This window comes from Martes martes (genome assembly GCF_963455335.1).
Source record: "Martes martes genome assembly, chromosome: 16".
NCBI lineage: Eukaryota > Metazoa > Chordata > Mammalia > Carnivora > Mustelidae > Martes > Martes martes.
This window is the reverse complement of record NC_137904.1, coordinates 28,925,448-28,952,192: the sequence shown is the minus strand read 5'-3', so window position 1 is coordinate 28,952,192 and position 26,745 is coordinate 28,925,448. Positions and strand designations below refer to the sequence as shown.

The 26,745-nt window shown below is 41.6% G+C and overlaps 1 protein-coding gene across 1 annotated transcript in view; it reads right to left on the bottom strand.

The window, feature by feature from the left end:
* The window catches only part of ACACA (acetyl-CoA carboxylase alpha), a 236,320-nt gene that overhangs the window by 26,674 nt on the left and 182,901 nt on the right, over positions 1-26,745 (bottom strand). Inside the window, 5 exon segments of the mRNA XM_080825443.1 lie at positions 6,194-6,329; positions 7,198-7,294; positions 10,621-10,717; positions 14,493-14,613; positions 15,137-15,280. Of these exon segments, the coding sequence (XP_080681569.1) occupies positions 6,194-6,329; positions 7,198-7,294; positions 10,621-10,717; positions 14,493-14,613; positions 15,137-15,280 (595 nt within the window).

Here is a 26,745-nt window from a genome sequence, read left to right as displayed (position 1 = left end):
TAACAGTTGCATTTTTATCAGGGCATCAGTGAGAGAAAAAAACCTTAAAATATATATGTAGTTATTGGCAATATCACACAGCCACATAAAAAGAAGACCTACCTCAAAAAAAAAAAAAAAAAAAAAGATCTACCTCTTCATTTTGCTAAAGAGCACACTTTGTAATCCTCCCAAGGCCAGGAGCAGCCTGAAGAAAAGGCACCCTGGTGCATAAGTAAAGCAAGTCCTTGGAAAGTACGGCCGTTATTACTTATTTCCCAACAATTTATGGACTTCTTCCCATCTCCTAGCTCCCTGAAGTCTACACAGGGCCAAAGTTTTAGGTTTATGATTCCAGATGTTTAATGACCACTTTAGTGGAAGCACAATGGATCCTTTCTAAACACCAAATAGCAGGTTCAATGGAGTTCAAACCTTCCTATCAAAGCAAGGATCTCAATTTGGAATAAATCAATTCTGGAAATCCAAAGCAAAGAAGCATTTTTCAGCAAGTTAAGAGCAAACCCAAATAGAAATTGCTTTCATTGTAGTTACTGGCAAATTAAACTGCCACCTTCTCCAAAGTAAAAATGGCTCTCTCTATACAAACCATCAGTGAACACAGTTCACCGCAAAGTATGTGCCTCTCTCCATCGCTGGGCCTGGCCTCTCTGTAACGACTTCAGAAACTCCAAAAACTCAGAAGTTGCTCCAAGGAAAAATTCCCTTCTCTATGAGGAATGTGTATGGTCACATACTCTGTATATATGATCAGAGCAAAGACATTTATTCCTTTGGGAGGAAAGCAAAGACCAAAAAAATTTACTGCTAATTACACAACTGCTGTACGAAGAGCAGGGAATAAAGGACTTTAAGCGCTTTACGCTAATTCTGCGGTTATGAAAATAATTGCTCAGTTCAAATTATTTTAACTAAATTAATTCTTTAGTGGATATTTCAACCAGTGCTACATAATAAAATAATTGTGTAATTAGCAGTACATTTTTCAGTGCTGCCAAGAGTACAGTCTCAGTCTCAGAACAAGTAACAGAAAGGAGTGGCCCTCGGTGGTATCGTGTGTAGAGAAGAAATGGAAGGCGGGTAAAAGGAGAAAGCAAAGCAGTAGAAAACAGCACACAAAGTCATCCTGGGTGAAAGAGGAAAAAGTAAGGTAGAGGTAAATGAAGACAGTTTCCAACCTCTTCCCTCACTTCTGTTTGTTGAAGATATATGTATACTGAAATCTGTCTGTACCACCTATGATGAACAGACCCAGCCCCCAGAAAGCAAGCATGGACTTGATTTGAAATGTACGCCCACTTATTTAAGTTCTAAAAACTCAAGTTCGTAGGATATGCAGTTTGTTTGGGAGGAAGCTGTGTGTGTGTGCACCTTTTGCTGTTGGGAAATGAACCTTGGTCTCTTCTTTTCATCCCCATGGCTAGTCTGCTGTGTACCATGGAGCATGATTTCACATACACACACAGATGACTTGTTTAATCATCAGGAAGTCATGTTCTTACATCCATGTTATAAGTGAGTGAACTGAGGCTTAGTTAAATAAGTGAATAAAAGGCAGAGGTAAAATTCAAACCCAGATCTCTTGGGCTCTGAAATCCACTTTCTGTGACCTCATTTTCACTGGGAGGGAAGAGCATGAGGCTGAGGAAACCTGCTTTCCAGCATCTGACACAATGGCTAAGTAAAATAAAAACCAGAAAAGAGACTGGAATAAATGACTGAAGATTTGTAAATTTTGCCTGGATTTTTTTGTGTGTTCAGAAAAGTCAGAAATCGTACTGATGACCCTACCAGCTATGTGAAGGGCTTGGATCTGACTGCTAAGCAATTATCTCCAGGGTCCATGACTGTGAGGAGTGAAGGGGCATCAGGCTTCATTAAAGCCAACAAGCTTGGACTGAAAACAATGCCTCCATCTAACCTGCAACACCAACACACCCGCAATCCAACCATCATAACACCCAAAAGCAACAAAGGCTGTTAAAATATAAACGGACACACACGAAACAAACCGTACAAACAACATGCTCCACAACGAATCACAGCACCCCCAAACCACCCTCTTGAAAGGCAGGTTGATGCACCTGGCAACAGTCTGACACACATCTGTTTGAAATCCCTTCCTCTTTGAGACAGAGCAAAAGGACAGCCAAGAGTAGCAGGGGAGAGTGTATCCCCAAGGCTTTAGGCTAGACATCAGTCTAGGGAATTTTAAAGTTATGCATATGCTGATTCTCAATTCTCAGGCCATGAGAAAGGCAACTGAGAATGGAAAATACCGATAGGTTCGTCAGTGGAGAGGCGGGGGCTTGGCACTTCCTAAGCACTAGGAGCAAAGCACATCTGCATATGATCACACAGCCTTTCCAGTGTGTTCTCAGCATCCAGGCGCCCACCCTGCCTAGGGCCTTCATTGTTACACAACACGGATAAACCGTGGCAGCCACATGTACCAAACAAGGGAGCAGACTGGTAGGGTGTTTCCACAGTGCCCCATACACCGGAAACTGGAACAGATCTTATTGGCTTGGGGCGAGATTATCCGTTAGAAGCTGAAGGCAAACATTAGACGTACACAAGCTGCATATACATAACGTGTCCCATCAGTTCATTATGGCCGGCTGACACAGTATTTCGACAACCAAGTAATCAGAGACTTTAAAATAGACTTTCATTCCAGTTAAAGTTTTCAATAAATGTTTTTTTTATTGTTATTTATAACCTGTCCCAGGAAAAAATAATACGTATAACATGAAAAGCCAACTGAGAGTGACCCTGTAGCACCAGCAGTGAAGCAGCTTAATATCACTGGGATTTGCATCCTATCAAGCTATTCATGCTGAGGCTGGGACCCTGGTGCTAATTTCTAGTAAATTTCACGCTTGATGTCTCCCTGTTGTGGGTCATTGCCGGTTCGTCTAAATAAACTGCTTCCAAATGGCTCTTCCATCTAAATATTCAGCCAGTTTTTATAATTTAATTTTGCATTATGCTGAATAGCCTTCCGGCCAGATAGAACTCATTGGGAAAAAAGCTACCAATACCATCTTGACATACTTTTATTTATTTATTTATATTTTTACTGCTCGAATTAGACCTCCTAGGCTGACTAGTAAAGAGTTTTTTTTTTTTCCCTCCACTAATGTCAATTTTCAGCATAGCAAGAGCTGTCTCTAATCTTTTCCTACTCATTACACACAATTTTGGAGTCATTTTACCCACAGTGCAGTCGGCTCCTGGCTGTGTGTTTGTGTGCACTGAGGGATGGCATAATTGTTTATTTTCCCTCCCTGCATAATCCCCAGCCAGTATTGAAACCAAAACTGCAAACATCTCCCCAAGGGATATGGAATGACTCTCAGCTTAGGTCCCTTTACATGAGATAATATGTAGAAAACATCCTGACCTGTATGTAAATGTGAAAGGCGATGTTCTTTCCCCTCCTATGTTCACACTGATCTCTATCTTCCCCAAAGCTTATTTTTCTTAAGTGATGTGTGAACGGATGCAGCAGCGAAGGCAGAACTGGCCCTGGTCTGTATCGGGCCAGTAACTCATTTTTGACCAGGGGCAGGGGAGAAGGGGGATGGGGGAAATTATTGTTTAACGGGTACAGATTTTATGTCAGGGATGATGAAAAGGTTTGGGGTATATTTAATGCTGACAGTTACGTAATGCTGTGAATATATTTAATGCCACTGAATTATACACTTACAGATGGTTAAAATGATAAATATTATGTGTATTTGCTGCAGTAAAATAAATAAATAAATAAACAACTCCTATCTTAACTCTTAACATTTCTTGTCACAATAGACAAGGACAACTTCAAAGCAGAGGGCATGTAGGTGGCTAATAACTTCCTCAGGAACTGATACAGTCTATTCTAGAGATGTTCTAGTAGAGCTGGCTTGGTCCTAGGCTCTAAACTCTGCCAACTGTTACAGGAAGCCAGACAGATCTGCGTTCCCCTCCCAGATCTAAATGATCTTGGAAAATTTACTTAACCTAAGTCTCAATGTATGTAAAACGCCGATAAATAATATAGCTTACCCCTTAGAAGGGCTTGTTGTGATGATTACGTACAATAATGCATGTAAAATGGTTAGCAGGGTTTCTGGTGAAAGGAGCTCAACAAATCTTAATTGTTGTTGTTATTCTTACATGGCTAGCAGCCAATCTGGGCCTGAGCCAGAACATGCAGCAGAGTTGAAGTCTTCCTACAAGCAGCAAACTTCTGAACTCTGGACTCCTTAGGACAAAAGAGCCAGGCTGGCTTACTCCTAAGTAATGTCCGGAAGAGTGAAAGCTCAACAGCCCCTGGGAAGAGAGGTAACTAAGGAGTACTAGCATTGCCTTCTCTAAGTCTTAATGTAAATCTTTTGTTGTTGTTGTTTGTTTGTTTTTTAAAGATTTTATTTATTTGAGAAAGAGAGCAGAGAGAGAGAGAAAGCACGCGCACATGCGCCCACACACGAGCTGGGGGGAGGGGCAGAGGGAGAGGGAGAAGCAGACTCCCTGCTGAGCGGGAAGCCCAATGTGGGGCTGGATCCCAGGCAGACCAGGCAGAGCAGAAGGCAGTGGCTTAACTGACTGAGCCACCCAGGTGCCCCGCCTTAATGTAAATCTTACAGCTAAGAAATCTGGGATCAAGTGAAATTGGATGTGAAACAAATCTCACATATATGAATGAAAGGGCTTTCACGTGCCTCCTCCAGGGGCGGGGGGGGGGGGGGACCAAACTTCAGTATAATATCATACTCTTTGAACACTGTAGTATTTTGTTCAAAACCTTTTTCTTGACTCCTTGAGGCAATGTCTGTCTCTGACTCAGTTTTGTTTTCTCAGAAGTAGCTAGCAGAGTTCCTTGCACATAGGAACTCAATAAAAATGTGCAGAACTGACTTGTTTAACCTATATTTTCAACATCGCACAGCATTTTCACTGATTTATTCTCTTCGTCATAAAATAATCCACCTGAGAGTCTATAAAAGTATATAAACATTAATTTGCATGTACAGTCCAAGTCTCCCTCAAGAAAAGCGCAAAATGTGGTAGTTCTCTAAAATATGGGCAAAAGGGAACTTTGCAGCTTTAAAAAAGAAAAGAAAAACCACCTTAGTCTTCTGTATTTTGCCAGGGAAGCCTGGCCATCCAGGGCTTTCCCGAGCCAGATTAAGGGAAAGTTATTCGCACAAGGCTCTAATCTTTCTTCACACACAGCTGATAATCTATAAAAGGGTAACTGTCTCAGGCTTCTCCTCCCTCGCAGGGAGAGGTGCTCTTGCCCCAAGCTATTTCTGGGTTCACTGTTTCATATTTTGTAAATCCTTATCGCTAACTACTCTACTCCAACATTGCCAACTCCTCCCTCCTTCCATTCCCCTAACTCATTCTATTACTTCAGAACCCTGAGTTCTCCCCCAGTGAACAAAGTTGACGTTGACCAGTGTATTCATCCCCTGCTGGTAGGTCGTCTCTGGTTTCCACATGGTCATGAAGCTCTGGCCATTGGAGAGAGAACTTCGCTGCTGTAAGAGGGAGAACAGGTTTTTTGGCTCTCCTGAACCATCCACAGTGGCTCTGCACAGGGAGAATTCTCAGTAAATGGTGATACTAGCTCCCTACATCACTAAGCAATTCCCATGGCACAGAACAGAGCCTGTATGACAATGGTTTAATATGCTGGAGCCACAGGCCCAGGGCTCTTGCTGGATAATAATAAAATACACCACAAATTACCACAAAGAACAGCTTCTCAGACAGAATTTGTTCGTTTTCTTCTGGTGAAAGCTAATTTCAGTATCTACCTCAGTCACAATAGAGCGTTAGAGCATTAGCATCAACAAAGAATATGCCAAGAGGGACAGAGGCTAGCACAATCATAGTTCCCCAGGACCATCAGAACAGTCTATCGTTCACCTGCGAAAGCTAAATCCACAACAGCAGCCCATCTAGATCACACCAGTAGACTGTTCTGAAATTCTGCACCGAACTGAAAAGCACACAGTATTTTCCCCACTCAAGCTGCAACTCAGAAGACTTATTTCAGAGAAAGTATAATCCCTGAAAAGCCTAGCGTGACGGGCTGTAAGGATACCCATTGGTTCTGCCCAGTATAAACCCTCCCTCCCAGTCTGGAAAGTTCTGGGGAAACAGTTCTGCCCCTCCAGCCCAGAGCCAGGCCAGTCACCTTTCATTCCACCAGAGAAGCCTCTCCAGTTGGCAAAGACCATCAGAGGCAGCCCTTCACGGTTGAAGTCCTTGATAGCCTGATAGGTCTTAAACGCAGAGTCTGGAAACCAAACCTGGCCAGCCTGCTGGATTATCTATTGGGGAAAGTCAAAAAGGAAGACACAATTAACAACAGAGTTTGAGGGGGAATTTCTGCAAGGTGAACAAGGTTTTACTTGTTTACTTTAAAAACTCAACCAAACTGACCAACCAAAAAACCGCTGTTGTTCATCAAGAGGATCATCTTTGAATTCAAAAAGAAGAAAGGATCCTGGATCTTTGACTTTGTTGAATATTCCTTTTTAGTCCTGATTACACCATCACTCCTCAGTCAGAAGGAGGAAACCTTACTGCTTCTAATGGAAGAATGCAGCCTTGGGAATCCTCATTGTAGACTTCCTGAAGGCAACTTGAAGTCACTCAACTACACTAGTCCTCAGAACAAGCTCACTGTACACAGTCTCCAGTCCTCTCTCCTCTGTGCTTAGTACAAGCTTTCTCTGGACTATGGTTGGTCAACAGACACCTGATATGACATTGCTGAGTAACCTCTTTCCTGGTCTCTCCCACCCCTCATCTTCTGACCCTTGTCAGGATGTGAAAAATATAATCTACTCTTTTAAAACGAAGATGAGTGGTGGTGTTCACATTTGCCATTAAGGCAGACTTCTTAATTCTAGAATAGCTCATCCATGTGTGTGTTCAGAGAATCTGGGACCAAAGAGCCCTCAGCTGCCTTCCAGAAGACTACCTCCCCAAGGAACCCAGACTGTTCTCTAGCATCAACAAGACCACTATAAAGACCTAAGTAATTTTTCAGTTAGAATTTAGTTTGTAGTCCATTTAGAGTCATCTTAAAAGTGAGCACATGGTGGTGTGCAATGCCCCCAGTACATCCACAGGCTGTGCAGAAGGGAAAGCCAGCTCCGAGCACAGAAGCACAGGGTACTCGAGGTTACTAACCTTGGCTTCAGAATCCAGGTTTGCAGGATCGGCGGGGATACTTAGTTCCACTGTTCGGGTTTCTACGGCAACTACTCCCACAGGTATTCCTCCTAGCCTACAAAAAATGAGCCAAAGAAGAACTCAAAGCATGTAAATAGTACAGTTGGTCATTTCTTTTCCAGCCCTATATCAAAAGATTGGGGTGTGTGGGGGGGGGGGGGACTGGAAACTGCAAATACAGAGAACGGGGAAATCTGACTCTTCTAGGGGTAGAACACTACTCTCAGAATCACTCCTGTCCTCCACCACATAATCAATTCAAACCAAGGTACCAGGGGAGCCTCAGCAGTTAGACCCAACATTCTAGATGTGTGTGCGTGCACACATATGCACGTACGCACACACCTTTTTCTGTGGATGCCAAATGAAATTTCTCAGCTCACTCTGGAGCACCTCTTTGGTGAAGACAGAGGGAAAAGGTCTGAGAGGTGGGAGGTGCCTGAAATTACACTGGGCAATACTATGAATCCCGTATATCCAAAACCCATCTTCAATAATCAACTCCTGGACAGTCTTGTTGCATCTTCATTTCTAACTACTTTCCCCTCCGTGAGTCCCATGTTATTTTGAAGGAAATAAGTGTATAATTTGGTCTATAAATATTTCAGCATCTGAAGGATAAAGACCACTATACTATTATCACAACAGTATTTTTATTTTAATAAAAAGTCCAGAGTATTTTTTGGTGGGGGGGGATGTGTAGGTGTGTTATGGAGATGATGAAAAATACGTGCCAAGGGTACAGAGGTGGTTAAATAAGCCCTCAACTTTCTCTTTCACTGAAAAAGAGCAGTAGCACAGGGATAACTTGCAGTCATTACTCTTGGTGAAATAGGTGATCTGTATTGAAAGTATGCATTTAATCGCCAACATATGTTAATTTAAAAAACTCTTCAGGAGCTCAAAGCCTCTGCTGCACAGATGCTGCACGATCCCCTCTCAGCTTGGTCCTCAAAAAGATTTCCTGGTAAAAATCAGGAAGAACGGGAGAGAGGGTGAAAGTGGGGGGAGGGGGAGCAGTAGCTGCAGGTACAGGGTGAGTCCTTACTCTGGAAAATGTGATTCACTCTTCACTTTCTCAGCTGCATTCCTTGGGGCCGAGGCTGGGATGGGTTATAGTCTCTCATTCCCCCAGCATCTCCATAACAAACTTTTCCATGAAGGATGGTCTTTGGTTGTCACACTGGCTACTGGAAATGTATTCTTGTCATTGCAAGAGGCCTGACAGGGGCCTGAGTGGGGACCACCCACCCCCTTGTCACTTGCCTGCACTGAATCAGAATCAAAAGCCCTCTAGACAACCAGACAACGAGCAGGAGGTACACAGGAGGGTTTAGAAATATTTCTGTTCACAATGATTAACAATCCAACTGGAAACTTGTAATTGCAAAAGCCACCCTAAATCGGTAACTTATAACTTATATATTAGGGCCCATGTGACCTAATAAAGAACATCTTTATCCGAGTATTACAGTTATTTATTGAACTTGAAAACAGCTCAGAACAACTTCTGTTTTCTATTATACTTCATATAAATTTTATCAGGCTAGCACATGAAGATGCTACATCTTGTTTTATAGTGTGTCCCTGGACAAGGTGCCATGGAATAATAAAAGACAATTTACAGCCAATAGCACACATATTCCAAACATACATACCAAAGATGAGTTTTGGCAGCACTTACAGTAACAATCCCAGAAGAATACATTTATATTTATTTCTCGAAATGCCATTGCTTTTGAAAGAAGCTAGCTCCATTTGTGTTTTATATACTTGTGAGCATGTGTATGTGTTTGGAGTAAGAAGCCCAGAACTCATCAGATGGAAAGAAAGGAAGAAGTCAGAGTGAGTGTTGCAATAAACAATGGCAGAGCTAACTAAAGCCAAGCTTGACTGATCTTGCTCACAGAACAATCCCTTTTCTTCCAATCATAAGTGTAAAGCATTATTCTCGTTTCCCGTGGGAGGATCTTAAAGACCTTAACAAGGGTTTCGCTTTCAGAGGCTTAAAATCTGTCACGTTTTTAACAGACAGGAAGACTGAAGCAGCATAGGTAACAGACAAATTTTCAAAAAAGTTGGTCTGAGTGTGATGTGAGGGCCCCCCATAACAAACCGATAGATCCTGGGTAGGAGGGCTCTCTCCCTAGTGCACCCGCCACCCCCCACTCACAGTAGGAATTTTACGAGGCACAAAGAATAGTTCTCCTGGGCCCCAAAAGCCCCAGAAGCCTGTGGTGAAGGTAGAAGACCTGAGACGTGAGAGAAAACGGGAGCTAGTCCCCTGTGAGTTTCGGTCTGGGCTAACTCCAGGCCTGACTCTTATTCAGAGTCACAGTGGAAGATCCTGTCTGTTGGATTTGCCATCTGATGGCTCCTTGTCATTGGCAGCATGAGACATGCTGACCTGCTGTACTGAGAGAACCACAAAGCCTAGAATTATTTTCAAGGCTAGAATCTAAATCTCAACCCAATGTGGCATGTTTGAGAATCTTGAGCAGGTGCCACTTTTCACCAAGATAAGGAAAACTGATTGCCCCCGAGAGGAAGGTGAGCTCCAGATGTGGGTCCCTAGGGCAGCATGTCTCTGCAGTGCAGAACGAGATTAAGATCAGCCTTGGCAGGTGCTCGTTACAGCGAGTGCTACAGATTATTTCGTGCAGAGCTGGCTGTTGAGTGAAGCACTTCTTAGAGTGGGTATTAAAATTTAATAGAAACTTCAATTTCCCATTTGAAAAATATAGGTAGCCTGGCAAATCTATTCCAGTTTATTTTACTCATTTCTGTTTCAGGTAAACTTCTTTCTTTGCAATTCAAATCTGATGATAAGCCAGTATCGTGTGCATTTGCTATACTTAAATAATCTTGATGCCAGGAAGGAACTTCTTCTAGGTTACATAGATCTTTGGGTTACATGGCAAGGTAGATGAGTCTGATTCATTTGTCACCTTCCTTGGAAAGAAAATGGTCTTTGGGGAAGGGGAAGGTCACCAGTGGGCTATGGCTATTGTATTTGGGTTTTACAGCCCTCGAAGAGCTTTTCTTTCAGGGTTGTAAAAAGGAAATGTCAAAACCAGACTTCAGATCAAACGCATCGCTGAAGTGACACAGTAAATGACTATTGGGAACCAGTGCTCCAGTTATGCTGCCTTGGGCATGACTATAATCCAATATTCTTAGGAAGTTTAGACAAAGAGAACATTATTGGTTAAAAACAAAAACAAAACAAAAACAAAAAAAACGACGACGACCACCACCACCACCAAAAAAAAAAAAAAAAAAAAAACCTACCTGTCCCCCCAAATCTCTATAGTCATGGCCTGTTTCTTTCCTGTTTTTAGTTGGGAGGAAGAAGAGCTTCCAAAACAGAAGAGCTCTTACCTGGCTCTGCCAACCACCACAGTCTGGGCCCAGGGTTGCATGATCTCTGAGAAAGATCCATAGTCAAAAAATCCACTCAACCACTGACCTTTCTGGGCTACAGAAGAGAAAGAAAAAGAACAAAGAGAGAATAAAGATCATCAATCTTATTGAAAATGCACTGGAACTGGCAAATCTGAGGTTGGATGTGGGGGATTGTTCTGGGGCATTTGTTGTTGTTTTTAACCATATTATAATAGATGCAGGCGTTAGGCAGCTGAACGCTCATCTGCCTTCAGACATCATCTCCTATTTCATTTGCTAGTCTGCATAAAAAGAATCATTTATCAGCAAAAGCATCATTTATTGTTAAACGATGGGGTTCAGCTAGCAGAGAGTTTGCATGTTTTTAAATAAATAACTTTGCTTTTTTCAAAACACTACAAACATTTGTCAAAAGGCAGCCAAGTCATTAAAGTGTTTTCAAAATGTCTCTATTTTAAAACTTAGCTTACAATTTTGTTTGATTCCACTGACTTTTTTTAATGGAAAGCTGAAGACAGCCAATGATAACTATTAACGATCAGATAAGGACCCAAATTTGCAGAAAAGAAAAGGGACTTGGCTTCTCTGCTAGAAAAGCAGAAAGATACATCCACTTTACTTACAGCTGAAAAAGTATAATCTTTCTATAGAAAGGGCCATGCCCATATACTCTTGACACATAGCAAAAATATAATGGTTAAGATGCACACACCTAATGTCATCAACCTCCCCTGAACACAGAATTTCCTTCATTGGCAAGACACGTAACTTTCGACATCTTAGGTTAAGAAAAAAACTTTTGTTCCACAGGTATCCGTGTTTGACCAAGGCCCCATAAAAGCTTCTGCAAATAACTGTTTCCTAGCTTGCCCCTCAGCTCACGGTTCCTCAGTGATCCTTCTAATTTGAACATGGCCCTCCGCCCCCTAAAAACCCAAGTCCAAAACCAATTAAAAGTGGAGATCCGAGCAAGCTAACCTCTGCTGACTTAAACAGGATGGAGAGTGTTTTATCAAGACTAAATTTGTAATTACTGTGTTCTACATTCCTTGCCTCTATGGCCCCAGTGTAAAATGTGATCATCCATTTCAAAATTATCTCTCTATCACGAGCCCAAAGCTGATCGTTTAGATTCTGGTCTCGTGTTGGGCGTCAGTTTGAAGAATATCACAGCACTATCTCCTCTAATAAATGACTTTAACTTTTCACCTAGAAGATATCTGCTTTAACTTATCACAGGGAATCATCTGCTTTCTTTAACGCTTCCACTAAATTAAAATCTGAAGTCACTCGATTTGGGAGCGACTGTTAGCTGCAGAGACAGCAGGATGAATTGCTAGGGAGTCGATGAAAAAATATTATCCAAAAAAAGAAAACTTAGTTTATCACAAATTTCATTTTATGCTGCGGATCTCATTAATAATGGCCGGGATAATGCCTACCTACATACACACACATCTGTTCACCCCATGAAAGAGGGCTCACATTCTGATGAAGGTTCATAAATCAAACTTCTAAGTGGATCAGGATACTGAAATCTTAACCTCATATGCTTGGGTCATTTTATGATTCTTACTTCAATAATAATGATTTGGAACAACAGAATTCATTTAAATGGAAAAATTTTCTTCTTTAAAAACCCTTCTGGCTTGGGGTGCCTGGGTGTCTCAGTGGGTTAAGCCTCTGCCTTCAGCTCAGGTCATGATCTCAGGGTTCTGGGATGGAGCCCTGCATTGGGCTCTCTGCTTGGCAGGGAGCCTGCTTCCCCCTCTCTCTCTGCCTGCCTCTCTTCCTACTTGTGATCTCTGTCTGTCAAATAAATAAATAAAATCTTTTAAAAAAAACCAAACAAACCCTCCTGCCTTGTGTGTCAACTGGGGGAGGGTACTCACTGGTGGGCCACGGCTGGTGTAGGTAGATTTCATCCCCCAACCCCCAAAGAGCAGGTTGTGTTCAGTTCAGATGTAGAACTCAGAAGCCAGCTAAGATACACCCCCAACCCCCTACCATGATTTCCCAGGAGAAGACTCACAGAGTCTTGTTCTGAATTCTCCTAGAAAAGTCCTGGATTTTAAGGCCGACAGGTATCTTATGATTATAGTTCTTATTGTAATCATGGCATACAAATGAGAGATAGGGATTATGGTGATTCTTCTGGGTAGAAAAACTAGTTTTATTTTTTATTTATTTATTCTTTTTTTTTTTTTTAAAAGATTTTATTTATTTATTTGACAGACAGAGATCACAAATAGGAAGAGAAGCAGGCAGAGAGAGAGGAGAAAGCAGGCTCTCCACGGAGCAAAGAGCCCGATGCGGGGCTCGATCCGAGGACCCTGGGATCATGACCTGAGCCAAAGGCAGAGGCTTTAACCCACTGAGCCACCCAGGCGCCCCGAAAAACTAGTTTTATTAAGAGCAACAAGAAAAGGCATCAAAGACAACAGGTAAAGTTTTAAATTAAAATTCCTCTGGTGATTTTTCTGTACTATCTGTAGTTGTGCTATAGATTAAGCCCCAATTCCTAAGTAATAGCTGTGTGACCTTGTACAAATCACTTAACTTCTCTGAGCTTGTAAAGTGGTAATCTCTTTTTATCTCTGAGAAGTAGTAAGCCCAATAAGATAATGTATATGGAAGTGCTTTGCAGCCCCACGTGGCTCAGAGTAGGTACTGACAGAGGTTTAAGTCTTCCTTATGCAGACTTCTTTTTTCTTTCAACAAAATCAGTGACTCTTGGGACGCTTGGGTGCCTGTGGGTTAAGCATCTGCCTTTGGCTCAGGTCACGATCCCAGGGTCCTGGGATCCAGTTCCACATCGGGCTCCCTGCTCAGCAGGGAGCCTAATTCCCCCTTTGCCTGCCACTCCCCTTGCTTGTGCTCGCTCACTCTCTCGTTCTTGCTCTCTCTCTGACAAATAAATAAAATCTTAAAAAAAAAAATCACAGTGACTCTTAAATTAAATGAATTATCTTCTGCACTCACTTTCTTTGCTATAGTTGAAATAAACGTGCGAAAAAGAACAAACACCCTCTCAAAAACCCTGAAAAAAATGGATTCAAAATGTAGCAGGGGGATTTGGAGCTTCACAAAAGAACCACCTGATAAGTAAAGTTTGTTAAATCAGCCTAATAGACCGACAAACAAGAATGTACATTCACCTTACCTGGAGCCCCTACTTTTTTTCTGCTGTGTTTTTGTTTCAAAGTTAGGTAAAATCAGCCATAAGACAGATTGATATATTAGATGAACATGAGGGGAGGGTTTGTTCTTACTCGATCTATTTATAAAACTAAGAGTTCTGGGCAATCTCTTAATGAATAATGATCTTATAAGGTAACCTGACATTAATAACTAAAGCAAGTACCAGTATTTTCACCGATGTCATAAGAAAAGAAGGGTATATGCAGGGTGGATGCTTGGAAATAGCTTGTTGAGAAGAGTGTAGTCACGTTCCACACTGGAGGGTCAAATATCTTTTCTAAAATTGATCTGATTAATCTCTGTTTACAGAGACTAGACGGTCAAAGATTCTATGCGTTTACTGCTTAGATTTAACTGTTTTAAAGTCTTTGAACCCATTAAGTAATAAGTGCTTTAATAACAGAATTAACAGAAGAAATATATTAGTGACAGCCCTGCGTGTGCCTCAGTGACTGACTTATACATCTAATTTCATTTGGTTCTCATTTGTTCTTGAAGGATTTTCCACCTTGATCTTCAGAGAGCTGTTTTAAAGATATGTCTCCCGTACTTTTCACATACTATCGTGCAGGAATTGGTTAGTGATTAAATGGAAGACCGACAGCCTGAGGGCCAGGGTACTAATGGACCCTCCAATATATACCTACTTGGGTGAGGTCGGCCTGCTAGCATCCATCGAGGATCATATGGGGCCTTCGTGGGAACAAACTCGATGATTCTATCTATAGGATCCTTGGAGTTCAAGAGAGGAACTGAACTGCGCACATTCTAAAAGGCGGTTGGGAGGAAAGAGCACAGCAATTAGTGAACAGCAGGTCCAAGGTCCTGACTTAGCCATGATCGTTACAAAGACAGTAGGGACCAGATACAGAATCATACCCGTCCGCCCCAGCCAACCCCTGAGAACATGGACAGGTCTCAAGTCTCACGTAGGAGCCTGGCAAAAAAAAAATGGTATATTCTTGCTTCTTGATTTCCATGTACCCACACTTTATGGGAAGCTTCCTGGGGGATGGATGGCTATTACAAAGAAAAAAACCCACAGTGATCTGAGCCCAGATGGACCATGAAGGCTTCTGACTGGGGACCTAACCGATGAAATCCAAAGGCAATTTAAAGCTAGAAGCCCAAAGATGGCTGCAAGAAAAAGAGAAACCAGTAACTTCCAGAGGAGTATTTCATAAAACAGTTTCTCCACCATAAAGAAGAGATCCCAAACACAGAGGCCGTGTGAGCTGTGGTGGGAAGGCCGGGTTCTGGGGGCTCTGTCTGCTGGATGGGAAGGGCTCACCTTGGGCATGTAAGACAGCCAGTGCAGGACAGTGAAAACCCCTTCAAAGTCATCGCAAACGATGTTGTGGGTCACCCCATTGTTGTGCATAATCTGGATGCCCCCGAGCTGGTTGTTGGAGGTGTATACTTCCCGCCCAAGGACCTGGAGAGACAAGCAGGAGAAAAGACATTTGTCTTGACATAAATAAAGGCAAAGTCTATTTCGTGATTCTCACTAAAATGGGTTCTTTCCTCCACGAGACACAGATTCCATCCAGCCTCTGTGTGTTGTTCGGAGGGACTGTCTGGACCTTTGTCTTAAAAAGAAAGCTGAGAAAATAAAAAAGGCTTTTTTTTTTTTTTTTAACATAATACTGTTGCAACTTAAAAACCAGTAAGCCTCTCCCTCTCTCTCCTAGCTGCCACAGACAGGTGTTAGCATACTTCAAGTCAGCCAGAACTGTGGTGGGGGGCAGAGGCTGTGACCCGGAAGGGTGGACTACCCCCACATCTGCAGGCCAGTGAACTGCTGCACATATACACAGAGAGGAAACATGCCTGTCTTCTGACAATCTTTCGCAACAAGTCTCACTTAAATGCTGTGAGGTTTGGGTCCTTAATATTTTTAAAGGATTACTTTCCCCCCTTACATTTGATTTTTAAAGCTAGTCCCTATACACAAGTCCTAAGGCTGGCAAAATCCTGAAACAACTCATCCATACATGAACCCTGGAGCCTAAAGTCGTCTTTGTGTGCTGGGTGGAGCGCAGTGATTTATACCCAAGCCTGCCTCTCCTCTGTCCTTCTCTCCCAAGGTTCCAGGAAATACAGAGGGCCTCCATCCCTGGTGTATCCCTGGAGGAGTTTAACCCATGGGAGTATGAAAGGCACGTGCAACTGGAAACCACAAAGTTTCCTTTAAAGAAGGAGAAAAAAATAGGAAGAAAAAATATTCATGGACTTAGAAATTGCAGGGTTTCTTTCTCCCTAGAAGACTGGTTAATAATTTCTTTGAGGGAGGGAGGTTTTCTGACCCAGCAATGGAAGCCGGGCAGCCTGATCACTGACTGTTGCAAACTGCTGAGTGTGTAGTAATTGCCAGTCATCTGGGGTAGCCCTGGAGAGCTCGAAGCAGTTGTGGAGCGCTTACTGTGTTTTACCTTTTCTCTTTCCTCTCCCCTCCTCCTTCAGAAAATAACCACAACACAAATTTGCTTCCTTAGTAGCTTTTATTCATTTTCAGTCTCTGGGAAGAATCTAATAAAGGGAAGGCCAGTAAACTCTACCTGTATATTCCCATCTTGCCCCTTCTTGATAGGAGCTTTGAGATGTTCCCCCCATGCTGGGTCAGCCCTGACATCAAGTCCCTCCAAAGGATGAGGAAGTTGGCGACCAAAGTCATCACTTCAGTGTGACCCAGCTGGCCTCCGCTCCTCTTAACTTCAGCGAGACAGGGGGAGGAAGAGACTCTTCAGAAAGGAATATGGAGAGCAAAACTGCTTTCCTTGGTGAGGAAGCGCAGAGACCAGTCTTTGCAGACAGCCCTGAGCTGAGCGACACGCCGGCAACTCCTCTGAAGGAGCCCCAGGAACAGGGGAGACCGAATGTGACCACTGGGCTCCCCCTCCTCCTCTCAGTCTCTCTTTAATCTCAGCCCAGGCACTGTGGCTCCTTTCTCATTCTCCTGCTGTCTCTTTCCATTTGCCCTCTCTCTGACTGATACACTGATCTCTCGGTCACTCGGCTTTCTGCTCCACTGAGTCCATATTACTAATAACACCTCCGCCACGGCCAGTTTACCTCATGAAGGCAGGAGCACATCATTACAAAATAAACTCATAACTTTGACATTCTAGCAAATACACGCCGTTTGTTATTTTGATGGCTTTAGTCTTTCTAACAGGCAGAGGGCATTACATACCTGTTTCATTTATATCTTTAAATGTGTGCACACATGTATAGTCGCACATGCATCAGGAAACAAAACAGAACAAAAAACCAACCGAAAACAAATGCCCAAAGCAGTCAGTTGATGGGGGGACCCTGGTGGAAGCAAAACCCCTGTCACTCAGGGAGGCCATGCTCTGATCTGGCTCTGGTTTTATGGACGTCATAAACCCGATGGCCCACAACTGGTCCTTCTGGGACAGACTGCCTCTCTGCCAGAAGTCATTCAGTGTGATCAGCAGTATTTTTAATTATTAAAATAAAATTGGAAAGGGGGAAAAGAAATAAAAAGGAGACACTGCACTGACCCTGAATATCTGATGTTCACAATCTGTCAGGAGCCAGGAACTCCTTGCCGCCTAGGAGAGAGCTGGGGCCGCTTCCTACTCAGAAAGATGGTTTTCTTTCGTTGGAAACACTATTTCTAGTACTTGATTAATGTCCACTTGCTTAGAACCTCACACCCTTGCAAAAGGAGTGATGGACGGAAGAAGGACCAATCTTGGCAAAGGGACCAAAGCGGACCAAGAGCTGCTTGGCTGTTCAAATACATCTTCCTCACACATCTTTGTCCCTCATTTCGAAAGGCAAGAGCATCCAGGACTGGCGCTACCCTTGGAGGCTCTGCCACTCGCCCATTCCACTCCCTACTCCTATAAATTAACGGGAGACAAACTTGGAGAGAGCAAGAGTTTAATCACCTAGGACATCTTCCCCTTACAAGAAAAACTCAGCTTCTGACGTGTTGGCGTTGTTCTGAAAAGGTAGTGTTTGGATTCAGAAAGAAACCTCACCAGGGCTTACCACGACCAAGGACACTATTTCTGGACTAAAGAAATGTTTGTCATGTGAGAAAATTCATTTACTTCGGAAATTAAAAGGAAAAATTATAGGCTAGACTAATAGAGTCTCCAAATGGCTCTCTGTGACTGGCCTTATCTTAGGGGGTAGGGGCGGGGAGGGAAGGACACGCAGAAATGAAACCTGCTTCAGTAATCACAAACAAATGCTAACAATCATAGCTACTTTACAGTCGTTGAAGAGAAAGCAGGAGCCTCCAGTTCATCTTCAGTGACCGTATGTCTGGAGCACGCACCGGGAGAATGAGGGTGCACACAATAGCTCCTGATTTACAGGGGTCGTTGCTGACTCAAGTGGTTTTAATGATTTTAGAATACTTCACCACAAAAGCTCCAACCAAAGAAGCAGAATCTGGGCGAGGACCAAATCCATTCTGCCTAACTCTGAAATGATCACGCCGGAGCAGTTATGCAAACCCTGATCGGCATCTAGGAAGGCAAAGAGAAGAGCCCACAGAGGCAGGACCACTGTTTTATTCTTCAGTATTGCCCTACCAACCTTTCACAGAAAAATGGGGGGTAAACGAACCTCACTGACAGTATTTTTATGAAGGAGGTGAGCTTTGTTCGTCAGTTTTTCAGCCGTGACATATACATAGCTATATAAATCCAGTTGCTGGCCATTTCCCGCCTTCCCAAATTACTTGTCTCTCATTTTCTACTGCGTGTTGCAAACTTTTTAATTTATCTTCCCATCAAGCATCAGTAACCATATTTAAACACAGGAGCCACTCCAAGAGGGGTGGCTCCCGAGGCCCCACTTTGCTGCTCCCCAGGTTTAGGTGGTGACGCAGAACCATAAAAGATTAGGAGGAGGCAGACCCTCAGGGTTGTCTGCTGGAGTGCCCACACGCACAGAACTAAGCCAGGGCTGACTCGGAGGGGAAAGAGGATCTTCATCCACTGGATATAAACATAAGCCTCATCCAACTCTCCATTCATTGCAGCGGGCAGACCTGAGAATTAAGGGCCCCACATAAAAGCCAGCGATTAGCAGAGACACAGTTGTTAAAGGCTCCACCGAAGATGCAACACGGCCTCTAGAAATTTCGAGATACATAAGAAGTACAAATGAACGCAGTCATACATACATGCTAAGGCCGCTGCTGCTGTTGCTGCTTATCTAGAGACACCGCAGACAGCTCAGGTTTACCACAGCTGACAGGCAATGAAAACAGGCTAATATACCGCCTGCTCTCTCCCTTAAATCCCTTTTTGGAGATCAAGATAAACACGTTCTTCCTTTCCCTAGTGCTCCAGACGTTTGACTGAAGTGGCAGAGCATTGTGAGGTTTTGTGCAAATGAAATCACTGTGGAACACTGAATGAGTATAGTATTTACTTGTCCGGATATTTGTCAGCAAAGGCATGGAGATTTCCAAGTTTCATAGATGCAACTTAGCTCAATTTTTTAAGAAAAACTGCCTTTGTCCTGATAGACACATTAGGTTGGGGGCCTTTAGACTTACAGGCAAATATTTGCAATTGTGTGCTGAAGATGTGAAAAATAATGATGCATATCGGTGGAATAAAAAATGAAATCTACTGCTGCTTTTCCCCCTTTAGCCAATCTTTCCCCCTTTAAACAGTTCTTGGGTCAGGGCAAGCTTCTATTTAAAGAAACAGGAAGTATAAAATTCCTCTTGCATCTAAGAATTTAGGCTACACAAACTGAGTCCTTGCTGCAATCCTACCTCTCATTAGGGTATTTCCATCCTCAAGAGGATGTAAGGCAGGGTTTTGTATGTTTCCTGGGCAATTATCATTACTGGACTTCGTTCATGATTCTAGATATTCAAGTCACCGTGGGATCTGTCAGGTTATGGATAAAGGTTTGGCTAAGGCAGAAAGAGAGACAGGGGGAAAAAAAAGAAGTGGAAGCAGGAAAAAATTGGTAAAATAGGGACAAAAGAAAGGAGGAAGAATGAGAGAGGAAAAGGGAGGGGGGGAGAAAAGAGGAAGGGAGAGAAAAAAATGCAATAGCTCATCTACTCATGCTGCTAACACCCTCCTCCCTGACCTGAGAGGACTACATTTTTAAAAGCTGACAAGTAATTCAATCTCCAATTAACAATTTTAAGTGGTGCAGCACATATTACTGTGTAAATGTTTCTACAGGAATATATCCAAGGGTGAATGGAATTAAATCTCTAGGGAGACAGAACTGGAGCCTATGCAACCAGAACGTTTGGGGGTTCCCAAAACACAGCCTCTTGATACGCAGACTCAGGTTACAACTCCCTCTCCCCTCTTCATTGCCACTTGTCACTGGCAAACTGGAGTGCTGGTTGGTAGCTGGTAGTCTAGGGTTGGGGATAGAGAAGGGGCACAGTGAACTACTGCTGGCATAGGATAGGAAAGCCTCCAACCTGAGCCGAAACTGGATTCAAGACCATCCACTGCAAGACCAAAACCTTCTCCACACACAGCAGTATTATGAAGTGATTGGGTCTGCTGATGCGTAAACTGGGAGTAAAGAAAGGGACAGGGCAACCAGTGATGGAAGAAGATATACCAAGGGGAGACTGAGATATAGGCCACTGGAAGACCTCTGCTTACTGAGGAGTGGGGCAAACAGAGTCATGAGTTAGATGCAGAAGGATGACAAGGATTTGAAGGTGGACTGTGTGAGGAACAGAAATGCATTTTTAATGTAATGGGGGTAGAGAAGAGCCACATGACTGTTTGCCTGTCAAACGTATGAGAAAAGGCATAGGCTTCCAGAGTGAAAACTGATTGCCAAAGAGAAATCACTTCTCTCAGGGATCCAACAACTGTTCATTGACCTACAGACTTGAATGTATTGAAAATAAATTGCTTCCAAATATGGAAATTTTTATAAAAAATCTAGTTTATTGAGGTATAACTTACATACAGAAAAATCATTCTTAGGTGTAGAATTTTATGAATTTAGACAAATATATACACTCATATAACCACCATCAAGATTACCCCAAAAGCTTCCCTCTAGGAGGCGGGATCAAGATGGCAGCGCAGGAAGATTATGAGTTCACATCCTCCCACAAACAAACCAGAACAATGACTACATATAGAAAAACTATCTCTGAAAATGAACTGAAGTCTAACAGAAGAGATTTTATACAACTAAGAATATAAAGAAAAAGCCACATCAAGATGAGTGGGCAGGGCAGTATTAGGTCTAGTCAGGACTCACACCCATAGCATGGTGACCTACAGTGGGAGGGGTATTGCAACTACAGAGGCCCTCCCTGAGGAATAAGGGGTCCAGGCCCCACACTAGGGTCCTCAGTTCAGGGGACCTGCAGCAGCAAGCAGAGCTCCTATAACATCTGGCTTTGAAATCCAGTAGGGCTTATGTCCAGGAGGGCAGCAGGAAACAGACTGTACATGAAGGGCTCACATAATTTTACTACCTCCAAATCCCAGTGTAGAGGCAGTAGTTTGAAAAGCATCGGAGTTACATGTGAAGGACATTCACTGACTAATTTTAGGGCATGTGCTAGAGGGGCAGAGATCTGTTGGAATATTCTCTGGGGAAGGAAGCATCAGCAGGCACCAGTTTCATCCCCTCTTCTATCTAGTTGGCCCGGTAGTGGTGAGAGACAGTTCTGACATTCTCCATCTCCTGTGCTAGCACTACTCACCACACTCCAGCATCCCCCTGTGGACTCCTCATTTCCCCCAATACCAGAGCAAAACCCTGAGGAGCCAGCCTCACACACTAGCAAGTCTGCACTAACTTTGCTCAGCCCCAACAGGAAGGTGCATGTAGCCCACAGGGGACACCCCAGGGGGGTACCTGGATTGAGTGAACAGGGTGGTTTTGTGCTACTGGCTCCAAAGGATAGTCTCTACATAAAGACACTTTTTTAAGACGAGGAGATAAAAGTGATCTACCTAATACATAAAAATAAACACAGAGAGTTAAGCAAAATGAAGAGACAAGAGAACACATTCCAAATTAAAGAGTAAGATGAAAATCCCAGGAAACGAACTAAATGAAATGGAGATAAGCAATCTATCAGATAAAGAGTTCGAAGTAATGACCATAAAGATGCTATTTAACTCAAGAAAATGGAAGAACAGAGAAAATATAAAAAATATAAAAAAGAACAAATCAGAAGAATACAATAATTGAAATGAAAAATACACTAGAGAGAATCAATAGCAGATTAGATAATGCAGAAGAGTGGATCAGCAATATGGAAGATAAGACTAGTGGAACCCACACAACGAGAACAGCAAAAAGAAAAAAAGAATGAAAAAATTAGGATAGTTTCAGGGACTTCTAGGACAACAGCAAGCATACTAACATTTGCACTGTAGGGGTCCCAGAAGGAAAAGAGAAAAGGAAAGGAACAGAAAACCTATTTGAAGAAATAATGGATGAAAATTTCCCTAACCTGGGGAAGGACGCAGACATCCAAGTCCAGGAAACACAGTCCCAAATAAAATGAACCCACAGAGATCCACACCAAGACATAATACTATACTATACATCACTATATTAATTATAACACACCATAATCAAAGTGTTAGTAGTTAAAGAGGGAATCTTAAGGGAAGTAAGAGAAGTAAGAGAAAAATTTATTACGTACAAGGAGACCCCCATAAGGCCATGAGCTGATTTTTAAAAACTTTTTATTTTTATTTTTAAAATTAACATATAATGTATTATTTGCCCCAGGGGTACAGGTCTGTGAATCATCAGGCTTACACATTTCACAGGACTCACCATAGCACATACTGTCTCCACTGTTCATAACCCAGCCACCCTATCCCTACCACCCCACCCCCAGCAGCCCTCAGTTTGTTTCATGAGACTGAGTGTCTTACGGTTTGTCTCCCTCCCAATCCCATCTTGTTTCATTTTTTCCTTCCCTACCTCCCATGACCCCCTTCCCTGCTTCTTAAATTCCTCCTATCGGAGAGATCATATGATAATTGTCTTTCTCTGATTGACTTATTTCACTCAGCATAATACCCTCTAATTCCATCCACGCATGAGCTGATTTTTTAGCATAAACTTTACAGGCCAGAAGGGAGTGGCATGATATATTCAAAGTGCTGAGAGGGAAGAACTTACAACCAAGAATAGTTCACCCAGCAAGGTTATCACTCAGAATAGAAGAGATAAGGGGTTTCCCAGAAAGCAAGAGCTAAAGGAGTTCATCATCACCAAACCAGCCTTAGCAAGAAATATTAAAGGGACTTTAAATGGAAAAGAAAAGGCCATCACTAGAAATAGAAAAATTATTAAAATTATTATAAAGGAAAATATCTAACTGGTAAAGGCCAAAATATGGTAAAGGTAGTGGATCAACTACCTACATAATTAGTATGAAGGTTAAAAGACAAAAGTAATAAAAATCATCTAGACCTACAATAGAGGTCAAAAGATACACAAAATAGTAAGATATATGGGCGCCTGGGTGGCTCAGTGGGTTAAAACCTCTGCCTTTGGCTCAGGTCGTGATCCCGGGGTCCTGAGATCGAGCCCCACGTTGGGCTCTCTGCTCCACGGGGAGCCTGCTTCCTCCTCTCTCTCTGCCTGCCTCTCTGCCCACTTGTGATCTCTGTCTGTCAAATAAATAAATAAAATCTTAACAAAAAAAGATACACAAAATAGTAAGATATAAAAGATGACATCAAAAACATAAAATGTGGGTTGGGGGATGGAAACGCAGTGCTTTTAGAATGCACTTGAACTTAAGTGACCATCAACTTAAAGTAGCCTTATATACACAGGATGTCATATATGAACCGTGTGGTAACCCCAAACCAAATATCAATAGTAGATACACAGAAGATAAAGGATGCCAATATAACATTAAAGAAGTCACCAAATCATAAAACAAGAGAGCAAGAGAAGAGAGTAACAGAGATGATCTACAAAAATATCCAGAGAACAATCAACAAAATGGCAATAAGTACATATCTATCAATAATTACTTTAAACATAAATGGACTAAATGCTCCAATCAAAAGACTGGCTGAATGGACTTAAAAAAAAAAAAAAAAGACCACTTATATGCTGCCTACAAGAGACTCACTTCAGATCTAAAGACACACACAGACTGAAAGTGAAGGGATGGAAAAAGATATCCCACACAAATGGAAATAAAAGAAATCTGTGGTAGCAATACTTATACCAGACAAGATAGACTTTAAAACAAATACTGTAACAAGTCACAAAGAAGGGCATTACATAATGGTAAAGGGATCAATCCAACAAGAGGATATAACAATTTCAAATATCTACACACACAACATAGGGGCACCTAAATATATAAACAAATATTAACCAATATAAAGGGAGAAATTGACAGTAATACAATAATAGCAGGGGACTTTAATACCTCACTTGTATCAACGGATAAATCACCCAGACAGAAAAATCAACAAAGAAACAGTGGTTTTGAATGACACATTACACCAGATGGACCTAATAGATGTGTGTGTGTGTGTGTGTGTGGTTGTATGTGTATAATATTCCATTCAAAACCAGCAGAATACACATTCATTTCAAATGCACATGGAACAGCCTCCAAGACAGATCATATGTGAGGCCACAAAACAAGTTCCAATAAATTTAAGAAGACTGAAATCATACCAAGCATCTTTTCTGACCACAATGGTACATACTTGAAATCAATTACAAGAAGAAAACTGGAAAAAAATACAAACATGTGGAGGATAAACAATAAACTCACTACTAAACAACCAATGGGTCACTGAAGAAATCAAAGAGGAAATAAAAAAAATACCTTGAGACGAATGAAGATGGAAACACAACATTCCAAAATCTACAGGATACAGCAAAAACAGTTCTAAGGGGGGTAAGTTCATAGCAATGTAGGCCTACTCCAGTAAACAACAACAACAAAACTCACATAACAACCTAACCTTAAACCTAATAAACTAGAAAAAGGACAAACAAAGCCCATGATTAGTGGAAAGAAGTATATAATAAAGATCAGAGTGGAAATAAAATGAAACAGACTACAAAGACAACAGAAATGACCAATGAAACTAAGAGCTGGTTCTTAGAAATGAAAACAAAGTTGATAAATCTTTAGCCAGACTCATAAGAAAAAAAAGAGAGAGGCCCAAATAAATAAAATCAGAAATGAAAGAGAAGTTAAATCCAATACAACAGAAATATAAAGGATCATAACAGACTACAATGAATAATTATTATATGCCAACAAATGGGATAACCTAGAAAAAATGGATAAATTCCTAAAAACATACAATCTTCCAAAACTAAATCAGGAATAAATAAAAAAATCTGAACAGACCAAATACTATTAATGAAATTGAGTCAGTAACAAAAAAACTCCCCAAAAACAAAAGTCCAGGACCAGATGGCTTCACAGGTGAATTCTACCAAACATTTAAAAAACAGTTAATACCTATCCTTCTCAAACTATTCCAAAAAATTGAAAAGATTACTCCTGAACTCATTCTGAGGCCAGCATTACCCTGATAACAAAACCACAAAGCATCACACACACACACACACACACTCTTATAGGTTAATATCCCTGATGAACATAAATGCAAAAACCCTCAAAAAAAAAAAAAAAGAATAGCAAACTGATTTCAACAATACATTAAAAGAATAATACACCATAATCATGTGGGATTTATTCCAGTGATGCAAGGATGGTTCAATATCTGCAAATGAATCAGTGTAATACCCCACATTAAAAAAAAGGAAGTATAAGAATCATATGGTCATCTCAATAAATACAGAAAAGCGTTTAGTAAAAATCAATACCCATTTATAAAAAACTCTCAACAAAATGGGTATAGAGAGAACATACCTCAACATAATAAAAGGCATAGATGACAAAACCACACCTAACATCATACTCAATAGTGAAAAGCTGAAAACTTTTCCTCTAAGATCAGAAATAAGAGAAGGATGCACACTGTCATCACTTTTATTCAAGATATTACTGAAAGTCCTAGCCACAGCAATCAGACAAGAAAAAGAAATAAAAGGCATCAAATTTAGACAAGAAGAACATACCTATTTATTGTCATGATTTGCAGATGACATGATACTATACAGAAAACCCCAAAGACTCCACCAAAAAACCTGTTAGAACTCGGGCACCTGGATGGCTCAGTCCATTAAGTGTCTGCCTGTTTGGCTCAGGTCATGATCCCAGAGTCCTGGGGATCAAGCCTCCAATCAGATTCCCTGCTCAGCAGAAAGTCTGATTCTCCCCTCTCCTCTGCCCTTCCCCCTGCTCCTTCTCTCTCTCTCAAATAAATAAAATCTTAAAAAAAAACTATTAGAACTAATAAATGAATTCAATAAAGTTCCAGGATACAAAATTAATATATAGAAATCTGTTGTATTTCTATAGACTAATGATGAACTCGCAGAAAGAGAAATTAAGAAAACAATCCCACTTACAACAAAAAGAATAAAATGCCTAGAATTAAATTTAACCAAGGAGGTGAAAAACATGTGCTCTGAAAACTATAAAACACTGATGAAAGAAACTGAAAAAGGCACAAATAAAGGACAGATATTCTATACTCATAGACTGAAAGAATTAATATTGTTAAAATGTCCACATTAGCTAAAGGAATCTACAGAGTCGATGCAATCCCCATCAAAGTACCCTAACAAAATGGTATTTTTCACAGAATTAGAATACATAATCCTAAAATTTCTATGAAACCATGAAAGACCTAACTAGTCAAAGCACTCCTGAGAAAGAAAAAAAAAGCTGGAGGTATCACACTCCCTGATTTCAAACTATGTTACAAAGCTATATGTAATCAAAGGATTATGGTATTGGCACAAAACCAGACACAG